The 12634-nt window shown below is 31.0% G+C and overlaps 2 protein-coding genes across 2 annotated transcripts; both read left to right on the plus strand.

The window, feature by feature from the left end:
* Positions 1 to 469: 469 nt before the first annotated feature.
* On the plus strand, positions 470 to 2858 carry TRIADDRAFT_61642 (uncharacterized protein; the record flags this gene model as incomplete). Its single annotated transcript, XM_002117576.1, has 8 exons — positions 470 to 542; positions 663 to 722; positions 950 to 1066; positions 1208 to 1345; positions 1447 to 1590; positions 1764 to 2012; positions 2116 to 2354; positions 2436 to 2858. The coding sequence occupies 8 exons, from the start codon at positions 470 to 472 to the stop codon at positions 2856 to 2858; spliced, it is 1443 nt and encodes a 480-aa protein (XP_002117612.1).
* A 6513-nt stretch (positions 2859 to 9371) lies between these two features.
* TRIADDRAFT_61643 (uncharacterized protein) lies at positions 9372 to 12627 on the plus strand (the record flags this gene model as incomplete). The annotated part of the gene is made up of 7 exons (XM_002117577.1): positions 9372 to 9374; positions 9418 to 9505; positions 9608 to 9772; positions 10668 to 10814; positions 11359 to 11487; positions 11912 to 11971; positions 12461 to 12627. The coding sequence occupies 7 exons, from the start codon at positions 9372 to 9374 to the stop codon at positions 12625 to 12627; spliced, it is 759 nt and encodes a 252-aa protein (XP_002117613.1).
* Positions 12628 to 12634: the final 7 nt, after the last annotated feature.

Genomic DNA, 12634 nt, shown 5'->3' on the forward strand with positions numbered 1-12634 from the left:
TTGAATGTAATCGCATAAATGTAACAATGATATTTTACTTTCGCAATTCTCTATAATCTTAGCAGCTATGATAGATTCTTGTATCAAATTCATAAAATTTTGTTTCTAATAGACTAATCCATACTTTCAAAGTAAATATGATTATTTTGTATAAATTTTTTTTGTAAAATCTATGTATTTTTGTGATTATTTACTCTGGGTTGAAATTATTACATTAATTCCTAGTACTTCAATATAAACCTATTGGTACAATCCTACAACCAGTATAATTTGTTGCAAGATTACGTAAAATTGTTTAATACTACAGTGTTTTAATGGTATGCTACTTAGTCATAATTACTCAGCATTTGAATTTTTCAATTTATACAATTAAAATTATTCACTACCAACACTCTAAGGTGATACAACGGGTCAAATGCAACATATAAATCTTGTACTCCTTTCAGCCATGCTATCCATATTAGCAGTCATGATGATAATTGGTTTTGTATGGTACAAACGATGGTTGAAAAATAGAACAGTATCTCGTAAGGGCTACTATCGTAAGTTAATTGGCTCATTTGAGCGTAATTATTTTTTTAATATTTTATGATTTATTACTTACTGTATGCGTAACTACTAAAATGTAATATTTCATAATAACATTGATAATTTTGAATCAGATAATGACAAGCCACCTTCCAATTCTCATCTGAATCAATCTTCAAAGTGTTCTACTCCGGGTTAGAAAGCGTTACATTTATATACTTTGAATCTAGAGTACTGTATTTTCTCGTTAAGCTTAAATCGACTCTGCTAGTTCCGTCTACCATTTGTTGGCATAAGTAATACGATGACTAAATACGAATAAAAGTTATCGCAAACTAATACATTGTTTTCATGACACAGTATTGTTAACTTATTACCGTATGTGTATGAGCTAATCAGCTATCTTTCATATTTATATTAGGTGATTGCTTAAGTCAACCTAAAGAATTAATAGGGAACCCTTTAAGCAACGAACTCGAAATCACTGAAAACCAAATTATTCACCAAGATCTACAATTAGAAAGTACTACTGTAACAAGTATGAACTGGAAATTTAGTACTAATTATATGAATGATGAAAAACAATTCTTGACCTCATTCGTTAAATCGTATTAAAATAAAATATTAAATAAAATTTTAAGTAATACTTATTCACCATGTTATTTCAACATATTTATAGATCTGGATAAATCGTCGTCCATAAATCACTCGTCAAGGGACTTATCGGTGACGTCTAATAATCCTGTATCTAACTCTGAGAGAGCTAGAAATGTTACAGATGAATCGATCAGTGTAGATAAAGTAAATATTAGGCCTGGTGAGAAATAATTTATTATCCTTAAGATAATTTAAACCATTCAAAATTAAGCACCTTTCGTTTAAATGATGAATTAATTATATGACTCTTTTATCTAAAAGGTACTGACGTATCTTATCAAATTACTAATTTGTTAACTGATCATACTTTAGCAACAACTATCTCTTCACTCGATTCTTGCAAGCAAAAAGAATTCCATGATCCATTAATAGTAGGAAGTTCGTCCTGGATGAAACAAATTCTAGGTAATGACTATAGTAATTATTCCATAGAGATCATGTCGGCATATTAAAATCCGTAGTCATGAAGTTGTATCGATACATTGTAATTTATAGAAAAAATTGATAATTACAGGACTCCATTGCTGTTATTTTGTTTTCGTTATATAAATTGATCTATATTTACTATTTTAAAATAGATACTGAAGATCAGGATACCTTCAGCGATTACAGCCACGATTCACTCTATGATAGACTTAAATCGCATATTGATCTTGATAGTTCATCAGATGTTAACAGTCTGAATGCAGGATTCGAGAAATTAGATGCTGAAGATCAGGATAGTTTCAGTGATTACAGCCAAGAACCGCTCTTCTATAATAAACTTAAATCGCATATTGATCTTGATGGTTCATCAGATTTTAATAGTCTGAATACAGGATTAGATGGTATTATCAATTAGCTATTCAAATTCTATTAATCTGCTAAATATTGGATGTATCATCTAGTTTACCGTTAACTGATGCTTCTAATATCACAATTTTCTTGTAGAAAATTCTGATACTAGTGCTTATGGCACAAGACCTCCTAGTCAGAAACCTGATTATCATCCGTCGATATACATATCGTATTTTCCCGATAGAGAAGGTCATTCTCAGGAAGCTAAAGCTCTAACCAACCGTCTACGTCACCTTGGGTTTAATGCAATTTCACACGAATACAATACTTTAGCCATTAACTATCAAGGTCAAGGAAACTGGGTTGCATCTAGCATTAGAAATGCAGATAAGGTATGTACAATTTAGTAATGCCAACGCAATCGTAAAATGTAGATTATGTATGTACAATTTATGACTTTATTCCAATTTTAGGTGATAATGATTTTATCCCCTGAATATTGCGAAATTAGTAACTGGTTGTTAACTAAAGACAAATCCGTTGGGAACTATTACACGAACAAATCTCTAATTGATTTTTTACGTGTTACTCAAGAATTAACGGAAATTAGAAACATTATCTGCAGTAATGCCCAAAAAAACACTAAAACCTTTTTGGTAAGGCTAAAAACAAGTCAACAATTAAACGCATTGGATGGCTTTAATACATTCCCTCTGCTGGATTGGCCTAAAGATGAAAACAAACTTGTATGTTTTTTACATAATGTTGAATATTATTTACCCAAACCATTACCGAAAACAACAAAAGTTATAATCGAAGCAGACGGCGAAGTTATAACGTCTGTTGTTAGTGAAAAACAATCAGATGAAGTTACGGTCATCACTACTACATGTTGATATTCTTATAGAATTCAATTAAATCTAATACGGCTATGCCGTAGTCCAATATTACACAGCATTCTGTGTCTCCTTCTAATGCTTGGATCAAGTTGTATGAATTACTGATTGTAGACTTCCTATTCATCCGTTGCCATCTACGGTCTGATATTATTGCTATATAAATCAAGTCGCAGACTTGGACATTGAAATTTTACTCAATCTGTGTGTTATTAATGGTAGATTATATAGTTAGGAAAGATATTGCACTCACTGTTCGTTGGATATTCATATTAATTTACTAGAAAATATAAATTATGTCAAAGTAGTATTAACATAATCACTTACATCTCATAAACATATGATAATTGCAAAAGTAAATCAAATTGGACATTAAGATTATTACAATGTTGCTAAGTCTGTTACCCATCATGATTTACATAACTGAAGATTGATGTTGCGCTTATACTCTATTGATTTGCATATTTATATTAACTCACAAGCCATATTTACAGGAAAGCATTATTACGCTCAGGGACTATTAATTACTGCCTTAAAACTATTCCGTTCTATAATGATTACAAAAATACTGTGTCGTATTAATTATTGCCTTGAGATAGTGGCAACACCAGGTATTTTTATTGCAACTACAGTTACGTAAAGTAGTGCATCGATTGACTTTAACAAGTTGATTTAAAAATGTTGAAAGGAATCTGTATTCATTCAGATTAAGACATCTACCAGGTAATTCTTACCCACCTTTATGATGTTCTCATCAGCCACGATTGCAACAATAATTTTGCTATAAAACTTGATTATGTGTTATAGAATAGGTTTAGGTGATTTTGCACTAGGATACGTTAAGTATTCACGATATAGTGTCAATCTTGTCTCTGTTGATTAAACGAATGCAATATCTGCGAATAAAGGTAAATTACATAGAAAGCGTACGCGGACACTTTGATTTTATTTAGAATAGATTGAATTCTGAGCAAAGAAAAATTGAAGTTTTATCGTTTTTAGCTGTTAACTTAATTATAATAACGGGCTCAACTAAGTATTATTTGATCGTACCGAAAAGTATGATCTTTGAGGGCTAACTAATTGGCATTTACCTCATTCACCATATAAAGTACTGTATTCTGCGCTGTCATTGATCAACATGGAGGCATGCTTTGCATAATGTAAAGAATGAAAGAGTCCATTTTACTGAGTCAGTTATTCATGGTCTAACGATAATGTTACATAAATAATTCTATCTAAATCTGCTATTGTGATTTAGATTGAAAGAAATGATTAAAAATTCCTTTCTTTCATCAGATTAATCAGAATATGGACTCGTCTGATATCGATATGGATAGATTGCCCTTAGCTTTCAATGAGCTACTGCAATTTATCATGACCCTTTAACCAACGTTTTTACAGTACACCTCACGAATTCAAATAAGCACTGTATGGCAATACATAATTGCCTTCTGATTGAGCAAACCCTCTTCAGTTACGAACTAGATCAATAACTGATATTAAAATCATTCTACCGTTATTTTAAGGAAATAGCTATTACATGAGATCCAAGGAACTTTAAATCCATTGAGATATCATCAGTTTAATTTCAGGACTGTAAAAATTCTCACATCAATCCTCTACTTCAAGCAATTCAAATAATCTTAATCTAAATGAAAGGCGAATTGAAAAAATTTCAAATTTGTTATTAACATGCCTTAGTCGATGAATTACTCATTCTACGAGCTTCCTGATTAAAGTTGTTGAATAATTCGCATATCATGCCCCTGTAGTAAAATATTATTACCCTCAGCATTGATTGTCATTCAATAATCAATCGCCATAATTATTACATACAGTGCCCATCGACAACCTCCTACTATGTCTTACGGACACACAACTAATTAAGTACTAATTAGAGAAACGATGACAAGATTGCCTCCTCTTTATGTCAGTTAGACTCATGTATTCAATAGTTTGACATAAGGGCGCCAGTTTTATTAGCTATCTGTAAGTAACAACCTGATTCATTCCATCTCAATAATCCCTAAAATGCCATGTCTAATCTGTAAAATAATAGACGATCACTTTATTATCAACCATCAGAAATAATTATTGACTGCCATGGAAGACTTTCTGATTCATATACCGTCTGTAGAATGATAGTTGATGGCTACATTTACTTAGTTAGAAAAAGAATCATTGACTATTGCGGATTTCTTTACCAAACTCAATACGTAATCCTCAGAATGATCGTTGATGGCTGTATTACCTATCTCCAATAATATCTATCCAATGATTGATTCCAAATTCGCAGCATAACCTGTAGATCAATAACTGATCACTTTTATTACCTAGATCGAAAAAATAACGATAGACTATCATAGATAGCTTCTAAACAAAAATATACCATAAGCAGAATAATTGATGGCTTTATTATCTCCATCGAAGAATAGCTATGAACTGTTATGGATTGCTTGATAATTCAATCTATGATCTATCGATTAATAACTGATGGCTGTATTACTAAGCTCGAAAAACAACGATTGACCATCGCAGATTGCTTCTAAACAGAAATACATCATGTGCAGAATACTTGATGGCTTTATTACCTCTATTGAAGGATAGCCATAATTGTCATGGATTGTTTGGTAATTCCATCTATGATCTATTGATTAACAACTGATCGGCTTACTACCTAGCTGAAAAAATGATAACCATCGACTATCACGAATTGCTTCCAAACTCAAGACATAATCAGCACATTAAAAGTTCATTGCTTTATTATCTGCCTCTAGCAATAACCATTGACTATCATGGAATGCTTCGTAATTCAATATACAACCTGCAAAATAACTGATCGTTAGGATTAATTGGATCATTCATGATTATATATATACAGTATACAGTCTTTTATTATAGACTTTTTCTTCTTAATTTCAGACTTCAAAAGTATACCGCTGACATCGAAATTGTTCTTGTCTATATGTCAAATTAAGTGGATCGCCATCAGTTAATAATAAATAAACAGCACAATGAGTTTAATTTTTATTGATTTGACTTCGTGGCAGTTTAGAACATCTTAAAAATTATGAATGTTGATAGTTTCTTCCATCGTCATAACGCATGGATGACAACGATAAAAATATTAATTATCATGTTAGTTACGATGATAGCCTTGACAATTTATATAGCAAGCCATCATCTTCAACCAACTTATAGAAGATCATTCCATTTACGGACATACTCATACAACCAGGTAAACCAGGATTAGTTTAATTCTATTCATGAGTTATGTGAAAATCACAGTGCATGTAAAAGAGTAGCTAATATATCGTACATCTCTAGAAAGATCTCAATCTTCACACACAGTCTATTGCAGCATCAATAAATTGAGAAGAAAGATTTCCCTACCCTCGTAAAATTAGGTCCAACATATATCTTGAATCGTGGAATGTACATCTATCTATAAACATCTTAATTTTAGAAGAACTACTGCCTCTATTTTCAACCCAACGAGTAAAATTAATCAAAAAGCTTACAACCTTATCACTGACTATTTTCACTGTATTTCATATTAACAAGAGACGAAAACTTTCATTTAAATTGACTTTTACGCAAGCTACGGTGCTGTTTCCAATTTCTGTATATTTGGCCTTTAACGTAATAAGATATTTATTCACAGTTGGAGGAAGCTAATCTTTAACTAATGTTGTCCATGAGCATTATATCATTTCCTTGTTCATATTTTCCTTGTTTGTCTTTGTAACTGTTGAGATTTCAGATACTGTTTTCTATACCAGCAGCCTATCCAAGAAGACAAGTCATGGATTCTTATACCCGTGAATCCTAACTTAAAATACGAGTACATGGATTTATTAAAATTGGTTGGATATATCTAATATTGCACATAATTTGTTTATAGTCCCGTCTCTAGCAAATAATATAAAAATACTGCTAAGAATTTGAAATGTTGTTTACATGCTGGTAATCTATCCTACAAGACATGTCATGGATTCTTGTGCCTGTGAATCCCACCCAGTAATACATCAATTTATCGAATTGGTCGGATGCATCTAATATTGGGTATTAGCTTATGGCTCCGTCTCTAGTAAATAATATGAATACTGCTTAAATTTTAAATACTGTTTACATGCCAGTAACCTATCCAATGAGACAAAGATTCTTGTTCTCGCCAATCCTCCCTTGTGATAAATGAATTTATCGAATTGATTAGACATATCTAATATCGTACATAATTTATTTATGGTTCCGTCTCTAGTAAATAATATGAATACTCCTGTAATTTTAAATACTGTTTACAAGCCAGTAAACAAGATCAGTCATGAACTTATCAAATTGATTGGTTATAGCTAATATTGCGCATTAATTTACTGTGTGATCTAGTCTCTAGTGAATAATATAAATACTGTTGAGATTTTAAATACGGCTTACATGCCAGTATCCTATCAAACAAGACAAGTCGTAGATTCTTATGCCTGTGAATCCTAAATTGTAATACATAGGTTTATCAAACTGGTTAGATATATCATATATTGCACGTAATTAGTTTATATTCCCGTCTCTAGTAAATAATACAAATAATTTAGCCGCATCTAAAGTTTTGATGAGATTTCTCGTTGCCGTGAGGAAAGGGTTGGGGTTAGGTAAAAAAATAGTGATCATCTTTAAATGCTGAATGATTCAGTGATGATATATCTGAATTTTATTGCACTCTTTTACTAGTCTATCTAACTCGAGCAAAAATCTTCTATGTCTAAAAAGAGCACATGATCAGTGCAAATATCACAACCAACAGTACCCTAATTTTACAGCATCATAAATCTACTAAAAATGATCAGATAGTAATAAAGCAAGCGGTGGAAAGCGTTATATTTCTTTCTCTACTTCCCATAGCAATCTCGGATCACGTTTGACGAATATTACCTCAATCAATTTAAAGATAAAATTCACAATATATAGTAATCAAATTATCTTTTCATATTTAATAATAATTTCATCCGATAGCTTAGATACCCATATGTGCATGTTTCCATACGACATATAAACTGCCTCGATTATATCCAATCCCATTTGTTATTGAAGTCAAATTTCTGCTATTGTGGACGGAAAACAGTTTATTTCTTTCCTGATTTTTAGGACTACTTTGATTATTAACTCCATTAGTTTAACGATAAACATTATCTATCCTGATAACTTCATTTGAAAGCTTATGTATGCACGTATAATCTATGTCTTCCGTGACTCCTTCGAACAAGCTCGAACGGTTTTGATTAAGTCTATCAATTTCATTATAAAATGAACAGTTCCTGTTCTGATAATTTTATTTAAAGGATTATGGGCACATGTATATCCTTCTACGCTAAATAGAAACTGCTTCGATCAGATCCAATTACATTTATTACCGTACTAAAAGTTAAACTGTTGATCGTTATAATTTTAGTGATATCATGCAAGAATTTTTGAGTAGTAAAATTAAAAGTTATGAATACCCAATGTCATTTCAATCAATATCCAGACAAAACTGATATATCAAAGTCCAATCATTAGCTTGCTTCTACATTCAGTCTTCATCTTTAAAAAGGAATAATTCACATCTAAGACTTTAAATTTTAGATACATAAAAGATACAAAATTATCTCCATGTTCTACATGGGCACTTGCAATCAACTGAGTATCTAGTCTTTATACCTTGCAATAACAGCAATATTAGTAGCTTTAGGCTTGGCTCAATTAACTCCACTTAAGTCTTTCAATCACTCATTCAATAGCAATCTGTCTTGCTGTGATAAATATCTTGTTGGGAGTAAAATGACTTGGAACCCCTAAGGTCATCTTGGCTACCTTATCATTTCTTTAGAAGGTTACAGTTGAATAGTAACCGTACAAAATAATGCCAATACTTCACCTGTATAGGGTGAATACTGTAGAGATATTAGCCAGAATAACGGAGAATATTGACATCAAAAATAAATTAACAGATCAAGAATGACGGAACTTCCATTACTTCCGCTATTACTTTCACACGAATACAATTGGACTCTACATAAACAAACAAGAAAGGGCAAAATAGCAAACAATTTAGACAATATACGTAAATCAAAAGCAACTCAATAATTATAACTAGCCAGCGAGAATAGTTTGCGGCCAATCTCTTATTGAATGTCCTTTAATATTTGAAACATTTGGACCTGTTCATCCATCCGAAGCATCTAATTTTAAGAAATAGGAACTTATTTGATGAATTTTAGCTGGTATTTAGTAAGCCAATGCTAGGTCACAAACGCTGAGAAGCTACTGCAATATTTATTTGTGCTAATTACTTTCCGTTTCATCTATATTGCTGAGATCTACTCCATTCATTTAAGCTACAATTTATACGCTATAATATAGAACTTTATAATATAGAAATTATTAATACAAGACAATAAATACGTTGCTGCGAATGATAGCTTATTCTATTAAAACTATCGAATTAACTAATAACTTTACCTCATCTTACAGATAAGTATGGTTAAAATTTGCACAAGAATGAACTTTTCATTATCTATTTTAGGTCAATTCCCCTTCACTTTGGTTTGCCAATTCTATTTTATCGACTTATAAGCGACAACTTCAAGCTGGACTAGTTCATCGGCTGCATGGTCAGTTACTTACAGTTATTTGTCCATGATCTTAATATAGACTAGACCTCTCAGTTATTAAACTATTTTTTTAAACTATTGAATGTAAATCTTTTTCATTAGACAGCAATGCTGCTACCAGAGTATGTCCAGTTTTATCGACCAGTAACGATAAAAGGGGAACATTACTTAATAGGAATCGTTTACGATTTCGAGGAAGGCCTAAAATAACTAAAATAAAGGACAATATCGTTTTATACCTGCAATGGAAATCATTACCTATCCAGGGTAAGCGCTTAAATTGATAGTATTATCAATGTAATCAAAAATTTTCCGTTTACTATTTGACTATCAATGCTAACAAGACAGTCGTATCAAAATATTATTTATATTTATACACATATACATACATTGACTATCATCAAACTACCAGAAATAATCACTAGTAGAAGACGTAATTTGCGGAGCCCTGATTCTATATTGAACTATTCATACTAAAGAGAATATCATCTTAGAATGCACACTTATTATACACGTAATCATATCAAAATCTTTCAGTGACCATATGCTTTTTTATACGTTGAAATATTTGTCCTCAAACTATCAATACAAATAGGCAACGTAAGTCATGTAGGCATAACCCAATTTTAGAAATATTCTCACTTATAACAATCCAAAATTAGTTTACAATCATTTTGGTAAAGCGAAATGTAGAGCATTTATGATTTATTTTACATATGCAAAAATATTTATTACCAAAGCATCAATATATTTTAAATAGATAATGTAATTCATGCAAATATTATCCAGTTTGAGATTATTCTCACTTTATAGTGAGAAGTATTTCCTTCCATTATATCGATCTATCTTATGATATCTAGAAATAAGATTTAGTAGATAAATTCTAATAGTAATTTTAGATAAACTTGTTCTACCTCTAAACAGACCTCTAATTTCATAGACTTGGTTACTTATATAAATTATTTCGTTGCTTGGGCGCCAGTCAGCCATGGTCATTTCATGTATTGGAAGGAATACTGTATCGAAGTATCTAAATATAAGACTTCTATCAATATTTCTCTTCAGCTGGATCAAAGACAACTATCTACTTCGTGTCCATTATTATATGTTACCCTTATCGCCAATTCTATTAATCATCAAGGCTACATTATATATGATCTAGTTAAATTAGATAAAAGTATTCGCAAGTTAGCCCATTGCTCAAGATATCCTCGGTTCATACGAACTGCATCCAAGAGTAGTAAAGACGGTAGTATGGCACCTGAGAAAGCTCTAACCAATCCACCTACCCCCTCTTACAAACCATCAGGTTATTTCTATAAGTAGAGTTGTTTGTCTGACCGATATTTATTATCTTATTACGGCACTAAAGGAAAATATTATAGCTTCCTAAAGTTATGCATTAATGTTAAGGTTTTGAAATAGAATACACATTAAATACAGTACTGTATCATCCTGTAAAAGCAATCAATCTTATACCAAGTACCATTTTGCTAGTAGTACCTTATATCAGAATAAACTGCAACACATCAGTTTGAGTGATTATAAAGCCTTTTTACAGCATCTGACATTATGCAATTACAGAAATATCTGCCTTTCAAATCTAATACGAAATGTAAGAAAAAAATATGATATTTGAACAGTGGATAGTGTTAATATTTTTGAGTAAAAATTAGTTTCGTAGTACTGCAATACAATCTATTTTTATCACATATCTATATCAGATTATACTTAATAGTAATCATCATCTAATTATCATTAGCTTATTAAAAATCCATTTCTTAAGGTAAAAAGCAAAACGGTAGATTTGTTTAATTTCATATTAACATCTTCAAATCATGACTCTTTCACAGGAAACATGCCATTCTTAGCTACTGCTATGTTGGCGGTATTTCTATCATTATTTAGCATATGTATAACTGTATGTATGGCTGCATTTTGCTGGTGTGAAAAATATCGTCAGCAAACAAAGAGGACTCATAGTAAGACTGGATTCAAATTTAAAATTGAGCTTGACGTTTTATTTTTCTATAAAATCTTAATATAAATAATATGGAAATGTTATAAGTATAATATTTATATATAATATTTATTACTAAAATGGTACCATATAATTGAATCCTAACTGTATATATGTAATATATATATATATATATTATTGAATGATTGCATGGATTTCAGCTTTCTTTCCGCTGATCAATTAATATATTGCATATGCAAGTTTTAACTATTACTATTGAATTACATGATAATTAGTAATTTAGCATATATATAAAACAGCTAAAGGGTGAGATTCCGAGTAGCTATTTCGTATGTTTAAACGTCAATTGTTCCAGCTGCAATAGTGAAGTATAGTACAAAATTAAAATGATCTATTTATAGCATTTTATAATCCTTCTTATGCAGTAACATTGCCTCCTATTCAAAGTCAAGTTACTGCTACATTGCCATCTATAAGTCAACAAGGTAAGAGGACAGCTTTTTATTTATCTCAATACCTACTAAATTTATGAATTTGATGGAAATGATCTGATAATGTTATAATTTATCGTTGCATCAAGAAGATTAATAAGATGTCATAATCAGAAAATGCAATAAATGTGGTATTACATTTGATGACTTTGTAGTCTGAATTGATGCTAGAAATATCCAAACTCTCACTTAATTACTTATTTTCAAACATATGTATAAATACATAGCTTGATATGTCTCTTTGATAGAAAATCCAGTCTTATTGTAGCTAATGTTATTAGGTTGCAATATTAACTTGCCATATATTCGTTGCTTGCATTAAGGCACTCCAATCTATCATATTCTTTATTCAGACCTCAATTTATCAAACGATAGCTACGAGCACAATAATTACTATAATAAATGAATCTGCTATCACCAATTCCTCTATTATATTGATAAATCACTTACCTATTGCAATATTATCATCAACTAATGCTACAGGTCTAGAAAAATATACCACTATCTCCAATTTACAGAAGACAAATGCCAACCCCACAGGAACTGCTATACCTTTACAAGAAAATCCTCATTATATCAGTAAGGATGCTACTTATTTCTCCTTATGTAATGTCTCATCCCTTATAACTACTGTATATACTGTGATCTAAGCTAATA

This window comes from Trichoplax adhaerens, genomic scaffold (assembly GCF_000150275.1).
Source record: "Trichoplax adhaerens TRIADscaffold_26 genomic scaffold, whole genome shotgun sequence".
In the NCBI taxonomy this organism is placed as follows: domain Eukaryota; kingdom Metazoa; phylum Placozoa; class Uniplacotomia; order Trichoplacea; family Trichoplacidae; genus Trichoplax; species Trichoplax adhaerens.